A 20,454-nucleotide genomic window follows, 5' to 3' on the forward strand; every position below is an offset into this window, starting at 1 on the left:
GATACTTGAGTGGTTTGCCATCTCCATCTCCAGCTTATTTTATAGGCGAGGGAACGGAGGCAAACAGGGTAAAGTAAATTTGCTATTTACTAAAATTCTAATAGTTTTGATTCCCTCTGCAATCAAAGATGCTGTCAAGGTAAAAATGTCAAGATCTGGCAACAGACTAGATGTGAGGTGAGACTGAAGACTCAAAGACAACATCAAGGTTCTAAGTCTGTGGGATTTTGAGGATGGTGGTGTCCTTGACATTAATTAATAGAAAAGCTCAAGGAAGGGGTTTGGGGGTAAAGTTCTGTTTTGTACTGTCCATAGGACATGATGTCCAAAGAGCAACTGGTGTCATGGAAATGGAGCTCAAGAAAGACTAAAGCCTGATGGGTGTCCTGAAGACCACGAAAGGATCCAGGATCCAGGAGGAGGTTATTATTAACGATGTTGAATGCTGCAGAGAGAGGTCAAGAAGTTGAGGTTTGGCAAAAGGTCATTCGAATTAGTAATTAAGAGATCATTAGATTTAGGAGGGACATATTTAAGTTGGATTATAAGATCAGAAGCCAGAGAGTAGAGGGTTTATGACAGCAGATGGAGGTGAGACATGGGATGATAGATCAAATTTTTAAGAAAAGGGTAGATGTGGGGCCCCTTGTAAGCACGGGGGGAGGAGAAAGTAGATATGGAGAGATTGAAGAGAGAGAATGAGAGTAGGGGCAATCTAAAGGGGAAAACAGGAAGGGATGCGTTTAAGGTTGCACATAAGCATTTGGCTGTGGCAGGAAGACATCTTCCTGGGTTCAAATTTAGTCTCATATACTTACTAGCTGTGTGACCTTAGATAAGTCACTTAACCCTGTTTGCCCCAGTTTATTCATCTATCAAATGAGCTGGAGAAGGAAATGGCAAATCACTTTAGTATCTTTGCCAAGAAAACCCCAAATGGGATCACAGAGTCGGACACAACTGAAAAATGACTGAACAGCAGCAGACTGTATGCATAATTATTAATGTTATGCTGTGTTCATTTTTTATATGTACTTTCCCCCTTCTTCCATTAAAATGTAAGTTTGTTGTATAATTCTTGGTACTTAGATCTACAGTGTTTACCAAGCACAGTCCTAGGCACACAAAGTAGGGCTTTAATATCTGGGGTTTGAGTGTAATGAAGCAATCTTCAGTTTCCTGTAGAGATTTTAAGAATAAGATGAGAACTGGCTTGACATTACCCCACCAAGCACTTTCCCTCCTTGACCCATCACATACCAGTTTTTAGAGGATTTGGAATACACGGCCAGAAGATATACACTGGCTAACAAGGGTTGAGCATTTCCTCAAACTAATGTAACTGATCGGGCTTTATATGTAAAATTTATGCAAGTCTTCAATGTAGACATATTTTTTCTTTTCAAAGACCTCATTTTGGGGTGAGATCTATCAATGTGGTTAAACTTCTTGGTTCAATACCAATGGAAACTGAAATGTCATTTTTATGTATTTTAAACTGCTTTAATATTAAGACAATAATTAACAAAGAAACATATCTTCATGTTAACGTACTAACCTACCAAATGACCACTTAGTTATTGTTTTATTGACTGATTCCAGAAATTTTTCTGTATTTTTGTTTTCTACATATTTCTTACTAAAGAACATTAATAAATGGAAATATTCAAGAATACATTTGAATCTTTTATAAGAAAATTATTTATTATGTTGTATGAGTTTATAAGTATAGCTTTCAATATTTTACATAATGGAATACTTGAATAACATTTTGAAGTTATTAAGAAATATGCATTTAAATACCTAAACCACCTCTAACACCCCAATGGTAGCCTAGACCCATGTTGGTGAACCTATGAATGCATGCTGGACCATACTGGAGGGGGCCACTTCTGTCCCTCTGCCCAGCAGCCCAATGGGGGTACTTCTTCCCTCCCCATATGGGGTAAGGCGGCTCATATGCAGCATGAGGGCTGCAGTTTGGGCACTCAGTTTCTACAAGGTTCACCATCACTGCCCCAGACAAACCTTTCACTTGAGCCAAAACAATTTACTATCTTTTTGCATCACTTTTTCAATTTCACACTTTTGTACCTCTGTTTAAAGTTAAGCCTCGGAATGCTTTCCTCTCTTTTACTGTATGCACACAAACTATTCAAATTAAATTTGTTTTACAAGCTTATATATAATCTTGGTATATGTTATGGTCCTTTAGGGCAAGATCACAAATTGTGTCTCTATAACACTTAACTGCAATCTTTAGTCTGATCTGAATGTAATTGGCACCATTAAATGTCTGTTGAATAAGAATGTCCTCGGGTCATATTAAGACATTATATAAACTCTGTTTCTCCTGAAAATTTAGAATTCATTACACCAAAATTATTACATTAATAAGCTTTACTCAAGCCATTTCTTAACTATTTCTGAGTATCAGACATGTCATTACTTTAAAATTTACTTTGAAAAAAAGATTATATAAATGCATGTGTGTGTGTGTATGTGTCAGAGAGAGACACAGAGAGAACCTGTGTATTTAGATTCTACAGAACAGCTAAAACTAACATTAATTATTGCCTTGGAACCACTGTTTTTTAGTTATTGAAAGACTACAGTTTATAGATTAACAGAATCAAATTCAACTTCCATATGAGAATTAACTGAATTAAGTAACTAACTTTCTGATGATATGCTTATTCTGCACCATAAAAAAACAATTAATTCATAAAAATAATTCAGGTACAAATAAGATACAACTATTGACCATCCAGTGACCATCATTTACAAAATTTGCACTTAATTTTTAAAACAACCAGCAAAATTCTCCTCTGGATTCAAAGGAGGAAAATAAATTCAAAAACCTTAGGAGCTAGATATAGTTTTTAACAAAAGTTCTGGAAAAGGTCACAAAATTTTCAGATTACACTAAAATGTTTTCAAATAATACTGTTACATGGTTTATATATAGAAAATACATTTTTATTTCATTAAGTTTTTAAATTTCAAGTATCTTTTTGAAATAATACTTTTAAAAAGTTCTTTAAAAGTAAGTTTTAATTTGTTATACCTACACTCTAAATTCTTCAATAGTTATAATAAGAAATTTCTTTGCAAAATTTAGAATTTGATTTATCTAGTGTATTTGCTAGCAATCGCCTTTTGGTGTCAAAATTAGAATATCATATGTTGGAGAATAAAAAATCAGTATGTTACACAAATCCACAAAGTAACAGATTCTGTACAAAAGAGAAAATATACATACATAATACAAGATTAAATATAGTATCTTGATAAAGCTGATATTTTGAGAAATGTTTCAGTGAAAGAAATCTGTGTTCCCAGGACTCCTTCAGAATAATTTTTCTTGCCTTTCATTCATTTCTTTCACTAGGCATTAATTGTCCATTAAGTTTTAAGAGCAGTTTTACAACCAGACCTGCCTGTAAAATAAGATGTCGATATAAAGTTAGTATGAAGTGGTACAGTGGATAGAGCACAGGCCTAGAAGTCAGGAAGACTCAAGTTCTTGAGCTCAAATCTGGCCTCAGATACACACTAGGTATGGGACTCCAGGCAAATCACTTAACCCTGTTTGCTTTCTTTTCCTCTCCTGTAAAATTGAGCCTGGAGGAGGAAATGGCAACCCACTGAAGGATCTTTGTGCCAAAAGACCCCAAATGGGGTCATAAGGAGTCAGACATAACTGAAATGACTCAACAATATAGAGCTGATCATAAGTCAAGTGTATAATGTATATCTATGGCAAGATAGCATTCCCCATTCTTTTGAGAGCATCCTGCTACCTGGGAGAAGAGTTTATGGAGCAACTCAGTGACTATTACCTATGAAAAGTGGCCCAGAGGGGAAGTGGTTCAGTGTATTGAGATCAAGGCCTGGAGACTGGAGGTCATGGATTCAAATCTGGCCTCAAATCATTTAATCCCAACTGCCTAGATCTCATCTCTCTTCTGCCTCAGAAACAATATACAGTATTGATTGTATGAAGGAAGGTGAACGGTTAAAACAAACAAACAAAAAAGATAAATTGAATTAGAAGGAGTTAAAGGTAAGCTCCAGGCTTGTCTTGTCTTAAAAAGGATAGAGCTCCAGGGGTTTAAAGAAAGGTTGCCTCTCCCTTGGCTTTTTAAACATGCCATTACTTGAAGCAATTATATTGAGTGTTCTTCTTAAAATACCATTTTACTTGAAAAAGAATTAGCTTTAACAAATAGGGTCATTTGGTTCTATCCAATATCAATGCCTACCTGTTTGGTGTGTACTATGAAGCTCATTTTATTTTCCAGACTGTGAATTTGAAAGCAGGAATCAGCATCTCCCAACTGCCACATAAAGCAACCATACTTGAGGCTAATGAGCAAAGTCTGTGACAAAATCAGAAATAGTCATTGATTTCAGCGGGTATTTGGTGATAGCCAAAGCAGCTCTTTCAGGCCTGAGTATCTGATTGTAATAAAGACTCTGATATTCCAGAGTAAGTTCTTACAATTAAAAAAAGTTTTAAATGAGGTGAGAAATAGAAAGCATTATATTGTCTTATTATCTATTATCATTGGACGTAAAACTCAATGGCTGAATGTAAGTGATCTTTAACGTCTATGAATACCTGCACACTGAAGTGAGCAGAACCAAGAAACTGAAGTACACCTAATGGAAAAAATTACTTGATGATTAACTGTGAAGGACTAAACTGTTATCAGCAAAGCAGGTTCCCAAGATGTCCACAAGGGACCCTGGATAAAAAATCCTATCCCCAGACAACAAGGGAACTGTTGGAGTCTGATTGCAGATCAAAGCAGGCCATCTTCCACTTTATTTCCTTCCAGAGTATTTTACTACATGTGTGATATGCATCTTCTGTCATGACAGAAGAAATATGTAATACATGAAAGCACTGGTATAACCTATCAGACTACCTACTGCCTCGAGGAGTAGGGAAAGGGAGGGGAAAATCTAAACACTAGAGCATCAGAAAACAATTGTCAAAAATTGTTTCTACATGTAACTGAAAAAATTTATGGCAGAGTCAAGATGGTAGTCTAGAAGGAGCAGAAGTTCAGACCTCTGAATACCCTTTCTTACTGATCACAAATTGAATACTCCTGGGGGACTGAAATCAAACCTAACAACAAGACAGAGCCAAGGAACCCTCCTGCTGGACTTAATTCAAAAGGTACGCCCCCCGAAGACCCGGAATCCGAGAACACTCGGGTCAAGGGGAAGACAGAAGGAAGGTCCCAGGACCCATTCCCCCGTCCACCAAGAGCACTGAGCCTCCAGTGGCAGTGGGAACCTCTGGGCGGGCAAAGGTGCTGGTCTGGAGGGTGTACCTTGCGGGCAGGGCTGTGCCAGGCTCAGAGCGTAAAACACAGATGGAGGGGAAGGAGCTTGAGAGGGAGCATAGAGCTGGCAGCCTGGCCAGAGCTTTGGAGATCCTCCATATTTGCTCTAGCCTTCTAGGAGGTTTTGGCCTCAGAGCATACCCAGCCCAACCCAGCTGAACTTAATCGCATCAAGTCTTCAGAGGACAGGGAAGCTCAAACTCCAATACTCCTCCCTCAGAGACTGGCCTGAGAGATCTGACAAAGCTCCAAGAGGGGAGACTGACAGAAGCCCCCCAAACCAAAAAAATGAGAGGAGCAAGAGCACAGACAAATACGGGGAGCAAATAAGGGGTGAATATGAGCAAACAACAGAAAAATAATAAAGAAACTGCAGTAGACAGCTTCTATACAGCGAACGGAACAGAGGGAGAGGGATCAGCAAATGATAAATCAGAAATCCCAGCGAATTGGATACAGGCTTTGGAAGAACTCAAAATGTAATTCAAAACACAATTAAGAGAGGCTGAAGACAATTGGGAAAAGAACTTAAAGACTAAGATAAGTCATCTGGAAACAGAAAACTAAAACAAGAAAATAGTGTCTTGAAAGCCAAAATCAACCATCTGGAAAATGAGGCAAAGGAGATGAAAGATGAGGCAAAGAAGATGAAAGATGAGGTAAAGAGGATGAAAGATGACCTCCAAAGAAAATCAGACCAAAAAGAGAAGGATGACCAAAAAGCCAGGGATGAAATCCAATCTTTAAGAACCAGAATACAACAACTCGAATTAAGTGACCTCACAAGGCAGCAGGACACTATAAAACAAAACCAAAAGAATGAAAAAATTGAGGAAAACATGAAGCATCCCATTCACAAAACAGAGGATTTAGATTTTGTTCAAGGAGAGACAATTTAAGAATCACTGGTCTACCAGAAGACCATGACAAAAGAAAAAGCCTGTACACAATACTACAGGAAATTATTCAAGAAAACTGCCCCGATATTCTAGAATAAGAGGGAAAAGTGGAGATTGAAAGAATCCACAGATCACCTCCTGTACTTAATCCCCAACTGACAACACTCAGGAATGTTATAGCCAAATTCAAGAACTATCAAACCAAAGAAAAGATATTACAAGCTGCCAAGAAGAAGTCATTCAGATACTATGGAACCACAATGAGGATAATGCAGGATCTGGCTGCATCCACACTGAAGGACCGAAAGGCATGGAATATGATATTCTGAAAAAATTTAATTTTAAAAGTGATTTTTAAATTATTATTTCTAAGAAATGGACCTATTAACAAGAAATATTTATTTGATCATTGATTTTAGGAAAAAGTACACTGAAATATTAGCATACTTTCCTTTCTGACATTAACTGTTTTTTTAAAGAGTCACAAGGGCTCTTTGAACACAATGTTAGAATGCAAAAGTAACAATGGGCTATATTTTGCTATTTTAGTGAACTTAAAATGATTAGATTATAAAAACTCTATGGCTCTATTAACGTATGTGTCATTACTTATGGATTATGTGTAACATGCCTATGAGTATTCTTAAGCACTGAAATACCACTGAATAAATAGTTAAGGCCCCCTCCTCTCCCTAATAATTCCCTAAAAACAGCAGAAAAATTAGTTCTGAAAGATGAGCTAATCATTTTGGAGAAGACCATTTTGGCCTTTGCTTTAATAATAATTTTTGCAGAAAGTTAGCTATTTGATACTGACTCAAAAAAGTTATAAAATGTACATTCTTTAATTTATATTTAAAACTGAGGCTGGTGGCCTACCACCATCATGGATGTTTTCCTAGAAAAAAGCTTCAAGGAAATGCCTAGAGTCAATACTAATTCTCCCTCTATAACTGCACTTAGCTATACTTTCATCTATAATCTAAATATAGTTCCAAAGTGGTGAACCTTACATGATAAAGACTACAATCCTTTTACGGATTAATAAACAGTCTTTTAAAAGCTGTTAAAGCTGAAGCACTTATCACTCTGTGGGTACCTATGCCATCAGCCTGTCCAAACTTTGTTGGGTTGGTACTCAAACATAAGACATAGAAGCCATTAATAGGCCTTTCCAGAAGAGCTGGAAGACCTGCCAGAGTCTGTCTGTATCCCTGAAACAGATCTAGCCTTTGGGAACTCAGAGGTGTCTTTCTGCAACAAGGCAGCATCTGAATAAGTCTCTTAAAAATACATTTAGAGGAATGAGAGTAAAAATAACAAAACAACTGACGATTTTTGGACAGTAGGAAAAGGTTAAATCATACCCAGTATGCTGTTTAAGACTAAAAACTTGTCATCATTTTAGAAAGATTTCCATTTTTTGAAAATGGGCAGTTTAAAAATTAAAAAATATATCACTTCTGGGAGCAGATTTCATTTATCTGGAAGACTGGCTTATTTGGAATTCTTTTTCTCCTGATGACCAAAAACCAAATTACTACTATGAACTAATTTTATAAAAGTTCTCTTCCTAGACAGAGCTAAATTATGTAAAGAATTTAAAACTAGTTCTTAAAACTTTGGTTTTAATCACAATTATCTACTTCCTACTTTAGTGTCAAAGGCAAAACAATATTTTCCTTTAAAAATGTGATTAAATAACTCAAAAAATAAATTGAAAGGATTTCTTATAAAAAATGATGGTACTATTCAATAGAAATGGGCATGCGCAGTGACTAAATTTAGAGAGCTTCATGATGTGTAGTCTAAAAATTGGTCTTTCTTGGTCTCATAGGAAAAAATTCTAAGATTGGTAAATGATTTGACATTCTTAAAAACTTAAGTCTTTATTGGGTGATATTGGGATCTTTTTCAGTTAGCCTATTTACTGTTTTAACTGATACGAAAGGTAGGTCCTACTTCACAAGAACAGTCAAAAACAATTAAACATTACCTTAGTTTCCATATTGAGGAGATGTAATCCTTTTATGTTCACTCCTACATAAACCCGAATGACTTTATGGCTGCTGGAACTTGCTTTTGTAAATACTTGTCCTGTAAAAAAGGCAGCTCCATATGTAGGAATTTCCCAGCAATTCTGTAAGAACATGCGCTGAAGGTGGTGCATTTCCTTACTGACACCCTCGCTTGTACTAAGATTCTAGAAGCAGAAATGAAGAGGGGGAAAAGAGTAAATAATAATTACATTCCAGGAGCAGCTGGGTAGCTCAATGGATGGAGAGCCAGGCCTAGAGATGGCAGGTCCTAGATTCAAATCTGGCCTCAGACACTTCCTATCTGTGTGACCCTGGGAAGTCACTTAACTGCCATTGCCTAGCTCTTACTGCTCTTCTGTCTTAGAACCAATACACAGCAGTGAATATAAGACAGAAGGTAGGGGCCTAAAAATTAATTAATTAATTAATTCCACAACTCTAACCCCCACATTACACTGCTACAAAGAAAGTCACCTCACATTACCAAGTCTATTTTAATTTTAAAAACTCAGTGTTTTGAAGATTTACTCAGATTTTGGTTTTAGATCACCTAATAATGACCCAGAACTGTTCTTTTCTAACAATAAATTATAAGAGAAATATAAGAAAACTGACTTCATATCTAAAAGCACATTTCCTTCTAAGATATTTATATTGATGGGGTCACGGATTTGATTGGTGGGGATATCCTCTCCACCAAAGCAATATAATTGATATGTCAAATGACAGGGTCCAACTAGATATCCCTGAGGTCCCTTTCAGCTTTAAACCCAAGACCCTCTAACCCATTAATCCCTTCTCCTATTTAATTCTTGTGAAACAGACTTACAGTATTAAAAAACAAAAACCTATTTTCTCCACAATTTATCTCAGTTTCACAAACAGCATCAATAGATTCCTTTCACTTTTTAGTTATAAGATTAAGAAAACTATTTTAAAATTCCAATTTAATAAGATACTAAGTATTATTTTTAAGAGCTTTAAATATTTAAAGTAAGTGTTTACCTTGTATTCATGAAGTATTCTGTTTGTCCAGTGAGGGGCCTTACTTTTCAATTTGGTGATTGGAACTATGGATTTTAGATTTTCTTCACTGTAACAAACATACCAACACATGTTAAGTAAATAATTTAAACAGAAGAGTACAATGATTCAGTTAAATGTATGATTAAGATTTCTGGATGAAAAGATTAACTTCAAGCTAACTAGCTAAATAGAATGTAAAAATTCCTATAAAATGTGATCTTCCATTTTTTCCTTTGTAGCCCTAATATATAAGTACCATGCCTGAAACATGGGGAATACTTGTCAGATGACTGCCAACTGTTTGATCTGTATAGTAGTATATGCTCAATTGAAAAATCAGTAGCTGTACATTGAGAGGTTCAATTTAGACCTTCTGTCCATAGGTCTCTAGGCACCATCTCACCCCACCTCTGCCTCCTTTAGGCAGACACTGCCTAAACTCCAATGGGTGTTTGGCTGGACCAGTCCATGAAGCCACAGAATTCTATACCAAAACAATTTCTTAAAGGTGCTTATGGAAATTATTAATAGCAACTGGAGTATGTTTAAATTAATCGGTGTTATCTCTACTAATGTTATTTAAGCACTTACTTGAGGAAACCTTGTTTGTGTTTTTTACTTTCATAATTCCCATAAACTATTTGCAGCAGTAGACTTGCCAGTGTTATCAACTTAGCATCAGGAGATGTATAGAAGCCTTTCAGCAAATTGTATCTGGCTTCATCAAAGAGAATAAGAATGGCCAGGGGGTCTTCAATCTTAATGAGGAAAAAGAATAATATGAGTAACATACTATATTTTCTTGTTACAAAGTCAGCATAACTTTTCACTCTCTTACTGGGGAAAAGATAAAGCTATAATTTGAACATTAGTGAGGTATTGCTAGTGAAATGAACAATGAGGTTACAAATATGGATAATTTCCAACTTGTAAACTCATTCCAATGCTTACGCTCTGCTTTTTTAACATTACATTATATTTATGCTTTGCATATCATTAAAACTTTAAAGTTTCTAAATGTATTCTTAAATCAGCTGTAGAAATATTTCTTTTTTATTCTTCAAAATAGGCAAAATGTAAATATTTCACAAAGACTGTCATTTATAATAGTCAAAATAATGGTTGTTTTTACACTGTACTAACAAATTAAAATGTCCATTTGTTTGAAATACTTTTATCTAGGTAGCTGGTGGTGCGGTTGACAGAGAGTGCTGGACCTAGAACAGGAAATCCTGAGTTCAAATATGGCCTCAGATACTAACTAGCCATGTGACTCTGGGCAAAATCATTTAAACAGTCTGCCTCTGTTTCCCAATTTGATAAATGTGGATAACAACAGCACTTACCACCAGAGTTGTTGTGGAGACTAAATGAGAAAAACTGGAAAGCACTTTGCATAGTGTTTAAGCTATTATTAGCTTAGCTAATGTTAGCAGTCTATATGAAAAGGTGTTTTAAACATATCACTGAATATACACACACATATTTTACATTTGCTGCCTCTGTCGCTTTACATGGGCTTTCTCTCATCTCTGGAATGCCTTTTGTCTTTTACCTTCGGCTCTTGGAATCTCAGGCCCTCTTACAGACCTCAGGTCTTTTCCTTCCACACAAAACCTTTCCTGGTATTTTTCCTGGTCTCCCATTCTTAACATCCAAACGCATATAGAGGTACTCTACAAGTATGAGCAATTATCAGAATGCAAGCTTCTTAACAGGGCCTGTTTCATCTTTATCTCCGTATACCCAGAAGCTTTCACCAGAGTGCCTGGCACACAGCAAGAGCTTAATAAATGCTTACTGAATTAAAAACAATTATGGATACATATCAACAATGTGAAAACAGACAATGTAAGCCACAACAATTAAGTAATTCGATTTCACCCTTGATCAGGGGTAATTTATGGATTACCCATTCATCTTCTGCTTCTTCCTCCCATTGCAATTCAAAACTCTCAAAAAAAATCATACTTGGTAGCTCTGGTAGGAAAAAAGGTTGAACGTTCTAGATTATGTATGATTTTCATACCTATGGAACTTCTTATTTTGTTTCTCTAGTCAAAAACTGACAATTTTTCAGAGATGACATGGGGATTTGTTTGAACACTGCTAATATATCTGTCTTCGTATGTAAATAATATTCTCTTGGGCAGCCATATGAGGGAGTCATTTTTCTAAGTAGGAAAAGATAGTGAAACTTTTATGACCTGAAATTTTTTGACCCTACTTGTAAAAATTTTTTTCCCTCAATTATTTTTTTTATTTTAATATATTTTATTTGATCATTTCCAAGCATTATTCGTTAAAGACATAGATCATTTTCTTTTCCTCCCCCCCACCCCCCATAGCCGACGCGTAAGTCCACTGGGCATTAGATGTTTTCTTGATTTGAACCCATTGCTTTGTTGATAGTATTTGCATTAGAGTGTTCATTTAGAGTCTATCCTCTGTCATGTCCCCTCAACCTCTGTATTCAGGCAGTTGCTTTTTCTCGGTGTTTCCACTCCCATAGTTTATCCTTTGCTTATGAATGGTGTTTTTTTCTCCTGGATCCCTGCAAGTTGTTCAGGGACATTACACCGCCACTAATGGAGAAGTCCATTACGTTCGATTATACCACAGTGTATTAGTCTCTGTGTACAATGTTCTCCTGGTTCTGCTCCTCTCGCTCTGCATCACTTCCTGGAGGTTGTTCCAGTCTCCATGGAACTTCTCCACTTTATTATTCCTTTTAGCACAATAGTACTCCATCACCAACATATACCACAGTTTGTTCAGCCATTCCCCAATTGATGGGCATCCCCTCGTTTTCCAGTTTTGGGCCACCACAAAGAGCGCAGCTATGAATATTTTTGTACAAGTCTTTGTGTCCATTATCTCTTTGGGGTACAGACCCAGCAGTGCTGTGGCTGGGTCAAAGGGTAGATATTCTTTTGTTGCCCTTTGGGCATAGTTCCAAATTGCCCTCCAGAATGGTTGGATCAGTTCACAACTCCACCAGCAATGAATTAATGTCCCTACATTGCCACATCCCCTCCAGCATTCATTACTTTCCTTTGCTGTTATGTTAGCCAATCTGCTAGGTGTGAGGTGATACCTCAGAGTTGTTTTGATTTGCATCTCTCTGATTATAAGAGATGCAGAACACTTCTTCATGTGCTTGTTGATAGTTTTGATTTCTTTATCTGAGAACTGCCTATCCATGTCCCTTGCCCATTTATCAATTGGAGAATGGCTTGATTTTTTGTACAATTGATTTAGCTCATTATAAATATGAGTAATTAAACCTTTGTCAGAGGTTTCTATGAAGATTTTTTCCCAATTTGTTGTTTTCCTTCTGATTTTAGTTACATTGGTTTTGTTTGTACAAAAGCTTTTTAGTTTGATGTAGTCAAAATTATTTATTTTACATTTTGTGATTCTTTCTATATCTTGCTTGGTTTTAAAGCCTTTCCCCTCCCAAAGGTCTGACATGTATACTATTCTGTGTTTACCCAATTTACTTATGGTTTCCTTCTTTATGTTTAAGTCACTCACCCATTTTGAATTTATCTTGGTGTAGGGTGTGAGGTGTTGATCTATTCCTAGTCTCTCCCACACTGTCTTCCAATTTTCCCAGCAGTTTTTATCGAATAGTGGATTTTTGTCCCAAAAGCTGGGATCTTTGGGTTTATCGTATACTGTCTTGCTGAGGTCGCTTTCCCCCAGTCTATTCCACTGATCTTCCTTTCTGTTTCTTAGCCAGTACCAAATTGTTTTGATGACTGCTGCTTTGTAATATAGTTTTAGGTCAGGGACTGCAAGGCCCCCATCATATGTGTTTTTTTTCATTATTTCCCTGGATATCCTTGATCTTTTGTTCTTCCAAATAAACTTTGTTATGGTTTAAAAAATTTTTTTAAATGGAAATATCTTTAGAAAAGAGATGAAGAAATCTAGGCTATATTTTTGCTGCCCTGATGTTACTCCATTTCCATAGGCACCACCTTCAATCAGACCCTCATTACCCATCTTGATTTGCCTTCTTGTGGATCTTAGTATGAGGTTTTTCTCTTGTCCAAACACAGCAGCCAAAATAATCTTCCTTGAATACTATTTTTAAAACAGCATTCTTAATTTATAAAATTCTGTTTAAAAACCTGTAGCAGCTCCTTGTTCTATATCCTAATCCCTGACCAACAAGTATGCAGTCCACTAAACAGACACCATCCACACCAATCTAGCCAATTTCCTAACTAATAAAGATGGATTCTCTTCTATAGGGAAGAAAATCAGATGATTGTCAAGAATCCTCTGCAAACAGCTTCTGACTGTTTTTTAGACATAGAATTTCCTCCATCCAGAAAGTATCTATTCACATCCATTAATCCTTGTCCTAGTCTTCCTTTTAAAACTTATCTCAAAGAAACATTTTCTGATCAGTTCTACAAAAAGTATTGGTAGTTTATTCTGTAAGTTCTTAGGCCATCTGTACCAGTATCCACTGTATTAATTGATAAATTGTTTACACTGTAATTGGCTAAACAAAATGAATACTTCCAAGTATTCATTCTGTATTTATATTTTGTTTAGCCAATTACTTCAAAGCATATCTAGTTAGCTCCTATGAATTTTCTGTGCCTGGTACAGTGTGCTATGGAAGTAGGTAATGAATCAATATAACCATTCAAACAGAATTAATCAAATTAGAATTTATAAGCAAACCTTTCTCTCAACTTCTAGTGGAAGTCTCACATCTCTTCTTAGGAAAAGCTGTGGTGTTTCCCTTTGAGGATCCAGATTTGTCAATTCATTCAAGATTTCTGGCCAGTCACGAACATGTTGTAAGGGTTTGTGATAGGGCTTCAGCTGAAGGCCTGGAAAAAAAACCAAACAACTTTCCTCTTATAAACAATTACACAATAGTGAATTGATCACCTCCATTCATAAAAACTACAGAGCAAATAGTTAAATCTTTTAATATGAACCTATTTTTAAGCTCTAGTTATATATACATATATATGCATACTCATGCGTATGTATTTTTGCATGCATATATCTATATACCTATTTATGTCTTGTCCTTTCATCCTATACAGTTTGTTGCTGTTCCTTCTAAGTATACTTCTTTTTGCTTCCCAGCTAATAACAACAGTTTTTAAGAGTTACCAATGATCTCTTTTCTTATAGGGATACATATCATTTTAACTTATTGAGTCTCTTAAAATTTTTTTTTGTTTTTCTTTTTCCCCCTCTTTTTAAATTACCTTTTGATGATTCTCTTGAGTTCTGTGCTTGGACATCAAATTTTCTGTTCAGGTCTGGTCTTTTCTTTACGAATTCTTGAAATTCTTCTATTTTGTTGAATGACCACACTTTCCCCTGTAAGAATATAGTCAGTTTTGCTGGGTAATTGATTCTTGGTTGTAGACCTAGTTCCGTTGCTTTACGGAATATTGCATTCCATGCCTTTCTTTTTTTCAGTGTGGATGCAGCCAGATCCTGAGTTATCCTCACTGTGGTTCCTTGGTATTGGAATGACTTCTTGGCAGCTTGTAATATCTTTTCTTTGGTCTGATAGTTCTTGAATTTGGCTATAACATTCCTGAGTGTTGTCAGTTGGGGATTAAGTACAGGAGGTGATCTGTGGATTCTTTCAATCTCCACTTTTCCCTCTTGTTCAAGGATTTCGGGGCAGTTTTCTTTAATAATTTCCTGTAATATAATGTCCAGGCTTTTTCTTTTGTCATGGTCTTCTGGTAGGCCAATAATTCTTAAATTGTCTCTCCTTGAACGATTTTCTAAATCCTCTGTTTTGTGAATGAGATGCTTCATATTTTCCTCAATTTTTTCATTCTTTTGGTTTTGTTTTATAGTGTCTTGCTGCCTTGTGAGGTTGCTCGATTCAAGTTGTTGTATTCTGGTTCTTAAAGACTGGATTTCATCCTTAGTTTTTTGGTCGTCCTTTTCCTTTTGGTCGGATTTTCTTTGGAGGTCATCTTTCATCTTCTTCACCTCATCTTTCATCTGCTTTGCCTCATCTTTCATCTCCTTTGCCTCATTTTCCAGCTGGTTGATTTTGGTTTTCAAGACACTATTTTCTGTTTCCAGATGACTTATCTTAGTTTTTACGTTCTTTTCCCAATTGTCTTCAGCCTCTCTTAATTGTGTTTTGAATTGCATTTTGAGTTCTTCCAATACCTGTATCCAATTCGCTGGGATTTCTGATTTTTCCTTTGCTGGGTCCTCCCCCTCTGTTTCATTTGCTCTTTGCTCATTACCTGTGCAGAAGCTGTCTATTGTAATTTCTTTCTTCTTTTTCTGTTGTTTGCTCGAGTTTATCCCTTCTTTGCTCCCCGTATTTGGCTCTGCTCTTGCTCCTCTCATTTTGTTTTGGTTTTGGGGCTGTCAGTCTCCCCTCTTGGAGCTTTGTCAGATCTCTTGGTACAGTCTCTAGGGGAGGAATGTTAGCTTCCCTGTACTCTGGAGGCTTTTGATTGTATTGAGTTCAATTGGGTTGGGCTGTATGTTGTATGAAGCACTGAGGCTCTGAAGACTCCTGGAAGGCTGGGCCGCTCAGGCTCTCTCCAGTTCTCTCCAGCTGCTTCTCCGCTGTCAGCAAGTGCCTTTGCCCGCCTCCCTAAACTCTGAGGAGTTCTGATGGGATTAGTTCAACTGGATTGGTCTGGATGTACCCGAGGCAAGGGTGAGACTGGAGCCCCATGGAGGGACCCAGCCACCACCTGTTTCTCCCTGGCTTCCTCCCTGCTGTCCAAACTGGATGCTCCAAGCCTGGCAGCCCACTGTTCACAAGGTAGACCCTGCAAACCAGCACCTTTGCCCGCTCAGAGGTTCCCGCTGCTGCTGGGGGCTCAGCCCTCTGGGTTGTGGGGGAGGGGTCTTGGGACCTTCGCTCTGCCTTCCCCTTAGCCCTGAGTATTCTCGGATTCCAGCTTTTGGGGGGGGCGTACCTTTTGATTTGAGTCCAGAAGGAGGGTTCCCCGCTTCTGTCCTGTTGTTCAGATTGAATTTCGGTGCCCTAGGAGCATTCAGTCTGTATCGGTAAGGAAGGGTCTTCCACAAGGTCTGAACTTTTGCTGCTTGCTAAGCTGCCATCTTGACTCCGCCCCCCAAATATTTAAATCTAAATACTGAATTCATTCAAATTAAGAGACAACCTTTTCTTTTTAAATATTAATATTCAAATATAGAGTTGCTTCACTTTAATGCTAGTTTAAGAATAATTTGAAAATGTCTTAAAACAGAGTAGGATCTATGAAATTTACCTAAAATTCTTAATTACCTCAAAATACTTTTGATTATATTCCAACTGATAGATTTCACAAGAATCATCAATTTTAGACTGTAGAGAGATTATGTAGTCCATTCTCATTTCATAGGCAAAGAGAGAAATGAGTTGTCCATGGTCAAGAGCTCAAGTGAGAACTCTGGAATGAGGGCCTAGTTCTTTGGACTCACAATCTAATGTACTTTTTACTATATAACCAATCAAACCCAATTCAATTACTTCTATCACATAGCAACTAGATTTTGATTACTTTTCCTTTGTGGTAAAAATATACTCAATCTAATCAAGTTTAAAACTGTATTTTGATAGAAAATTAATTAAAACTTGGCTATGGAAAATAGGAAAAATGGAAAAGTACACAAAAGGTACTTCATATATAAATAGGTAGAAGAGAAAATCTAGACAATAGTTTTGGTGCCTTTTTTTTAAACCTTTACCTTCTGTCTTGGAATCAATCAATACTGTGTATTGATTCCAAGGCAGAAGAGTGGCAAGGGCTAGGCAATGGGGGGGGGGGGTGTCAAGTGACTTGCCTGTGCCAGGGTCACACAGCCAGGGAGTGTCTGAGGCCAGATTTGAACCTAGGATCTCCCATCTCTAGATCTGGCTCTCAATCCACTCAGCCACCCAGCTGCTTTGGTCAAAAGCTTTGGTGCTTTTGACTTTAAAAGCAGATGTCTTTCTTAAGCAATCTTTGATATATCAAAAAGAATGCTAGATTTGAGAACCCAAATGCTGGGTTGTTAACACTATCTGGGTGTCCAGGGTCATGTCCCCTCTACCTCTTTGGGGCCTTAATTTTTTCATCTCTAAAATAGTGAGTACACAATACCCATCTGTGTGCATATACACATATAATGTGTAATTATAACAATATATAAAATGATAATATAATTATAATACATATTATGTATATATTATATACCTCATAGGCTTGGTGTGAGGCTCAAATGAGACAAAGATATAAGCACCACCTAAGAGTCAGCTATTATTAACTGTGAAACTCTTTATGGGATTTTGAACTTAATTAACTTGGTAGTAAAGGCACTTATTACTTGAAGATTGAGACTTATAGAAAATTTCAAGCTGAATTGGTACTTTTCCTGATTTATCAGCTGTGGAGGCTAACTTGACTTGTTCTTTTCCCATGAGTGCTGGGCTACATGATTAATCTGTCAGCAGGAACAAAGGCAATAAAAATGGAGTCACCAGGATGGGGACACACTCCCAAAAGGCCTTCAATAAATACCTGCAAAGCTTATCCCTATAAGCAGGGCTGTGGCCAGGTTAGCTGCCCAGTTCTGCCAGGGGGTGGCAAAGCTGGGAAGAAAAAATTGTGATGTGGTAAGGAAAGAAATTAAAAGAATGGCATCTTGATTTACATATGATCAGGCCAGCTAGCATACATAACAAGATGAGATTTCCTTTGGTTTCGTTTTAAAATTAGAAATATGATCCGTGTCTCTTTTGTGTATAACAATATGTCTGTATTCTGAATATATTAATTAAAAATATGAAGAAAGAATCATAATTTCTTCCCAATGAACTATATTTTTATTTACTAGTATTCTAAATTTTGTTTTTACATTTTTTATATAACCAAAAAAAACTTAGACTTTTAAAAGGACTTGGGTCTGACATTTATATCAGATAGATGATCTGATTATGAATAATATCAATAACTATAATCTTAGCAATGTACTGTATTTTTCCTCCATCAGTGTCCACTTAGGTCCACATCTTGAGCAGTGAAAATTTTTCTTGCAGTACCACTTTACATATACAAAATATATGAAAAATATTTGGCATGTTATTACATATTTTAAACAGATTCTTTGAATAAATGTGTGCATGCATGTATACATATACACACAGAGTGTAAGATTGTTCAAAGGGAAAACACATCTTCCTGATCATGTAGCACATTCTTTGTACTTAAAATTTTTTCTCCCTTTAAATCCATGTTTTACCTAAATGAAAAAAATCTCATTCTACTAGTGATTTAGAAATAGGAGCACTAAATTGTGTTTTCTTGTTAGTCAGAAGACATTTCCTTAAAACTTCTGAAAATTTCTGCACAAAACTCAATCTCTTTAGGAAGAGATAGTTTTCACTTTCAACTCTTTATTTCATTGAATATTAGTATAACTTCAAAATTCTGTGTCTTGTAAAAGAAAAAGCAATTTCATTTCTTCCATTTCTATCAACTCTTTCCTAAACAAGGTGATTATAAAATATTATGATGCTAAAATAAATATGGATTATTCGGTAACTATAATGCTAAAAGACATATATAATCACTGCTAAGTAAATGATAATGCTAAGAGTATTTTCCTTCTGGGAAATCTGTAATACACAAACATAAGCCTAATTTTTCTCAGTAATAACTAACTATATATTGTTTCCTCCATTTTACAGATGGATAGCTTCCTAATATTAAAAATTTTACCTAATCTTAAGAAAGTGGATACATATAGATGGTTCAAAGCTATAGATAAGATTTTAGAAATATTTTGAAAATGTTGGATTTTGATTTTGTAATATAGTAGCCCCACAAAGCATTATTTTAAACTTATCAACAATATAACAGAATTCTTCTTACTGAGGTTCTCTGAACAGATCCATATAGTGAAATACTGTTGTGTTTCATGTGAGAGACGCATTCCTTCCATAATCTGCTGTACTGTGGTATTATTTCCATGTTTCAGTTCAACAGAACGATATGATCCATCCATTCGGTATATCCGTACCTTTTCATACTACAGTAAAGGAGGAAACCATTTGCTACGTTAAACACATTTCTAGTATGGAAATATTTAGACTGGTTAAAGTTCAAGTAAGAATTTGCTAGGTACATTTATTGATACTTTTCCAATTGCTAAGTCCTCTAGTAACTTATATAAAACATTAGAATATAATGGATGAACTTTGTGGCTCAAGAGTTATCCTAAGAAAGTGGTTCATTTTTCATGTAAGTAAACTTATATGGACAGAAATTCATTTAGGTGACCATTACATATACTGCTGTGGGCAAGACCTTTAGAAGAATTGAAGTAGTTCTCATAGTCAATAAAAGGATAAGGAAAGTGGTACTGGGGTATAAGCTCAAAAATGACAGAATAATATCTGTCCAAATCCATAGCAAACTATTTAACATCACATAATGCTATGCTCTAGCCACTGAGACTGAAGAAGCCAAAGTTGATCAATTCTATGAAGACCTACAACATCTTCTCGAAATCAGATCCAAAAAAGATGTCATGTTCATTAAAGGGGATTAGAATGTTAAAGTAGGCAATCAAAAGATAATTGGAATAACAGGCAAATTTAGTATGGGAATACAAAATGAAGCAGGGCAGAAACTGATAGAGTTCTTTCAAGATAATTCACTGGCTATAGCAAACAGTCTTTTTCAACAATCCAAAAAAGAACTCCACACAAACGTCACCAGGTGGTCAATACTGAAATCAGATTGATTATATGCTTTGCAGGCAAAATAGACTGTATAAAGAAATTCTAAACAGTCAGTTAAACAAGACCTGGAGCTGCCTGTGGCTCACATTTTGAGCTTCTTATTGCAAAACTCAGACTTAAATTGAAGCAAGTAGGGGATAACCATCACAACATATAGGTATTACTTAAATGACATCCTTTATGAATATGAAGTGGGGTGATCAAAAGATTTAAGAGATTAGATACAATAGACAGAGTCCCAGAAGCTTGCAATACTCTCTAGCAACAAAAAACATCCCAAAGCTTGCAATACTCTCTAGCAACAAAAAACATCCCAAAGGAAAAAAGAGCAAAAAAGTAAAATGGCTCTTTGATAAGGCTTTACAAAT

At 36.2% G+C, this 20,454-nt stretch overlaps 1 protein-coding gene across 7 annotated transcripts in view; it reads right to left on the reverse strand.

The window, feature by feature from the left end:
• Positions 1-1,683: 1,683 nt before the first annotated feature.
• The window catches only part of KRIT1 (KRIT1 ankyrin repeat containing), a 45,986-nt gene continuing 27,215 nt past the window's right edge, over positions 1,684-20,454 (reverse strand). For all 7 annotated transcript variants that reach the window (XM_016426406.2, XM_056800192.1, XM_007505007.3 and 4 more), the window contains 7 exons: positions 19,215-19,371; positions 14,029-14,180; positions 9,916-10,082; positions 9,304-9,391; positions 8,256-8,462; positions 4,266-4,382; positions 1,684-3,440 (listed from right to left, as the gene is read on the reverse strand). In XM_016426406.2, the coding sequence (XP_016281892.1) occupies positions 3,372-3,440; positions 4,266-4,382; positions 8,256-8,462; positions 9,304-9,391; positions 9,916-10,082; positions 14,029-14,180; positions 19,215-19,371 (957 nt within the window). In that variant the 3' untranslated portion in view covers positions 1,684-3,371. The remainder of the gene's footprint in view (positions 3,441-4,265; positions 4,383-8,255; positions 8,463-9,303; positions 9,392-9,915; positions 10,083-14,028; positions 14,181-19,214; positions 19,372-20,454) is intronic.

This window comes from Monodelphis domestica, chromosome 5 (assembly GCF_027887165.1).
Source record: "Monodelphis domestica isolate mMonDom1 chromosome 5, mMonDom1.pri, whole genome shotgun sequence".
Lineage (NCBI taxonomy): Eukaryota > Metazoa > Chordata > Mammalia > Didelphimorphia > Didelphidae > Monodelphis > Monodelphis domestica.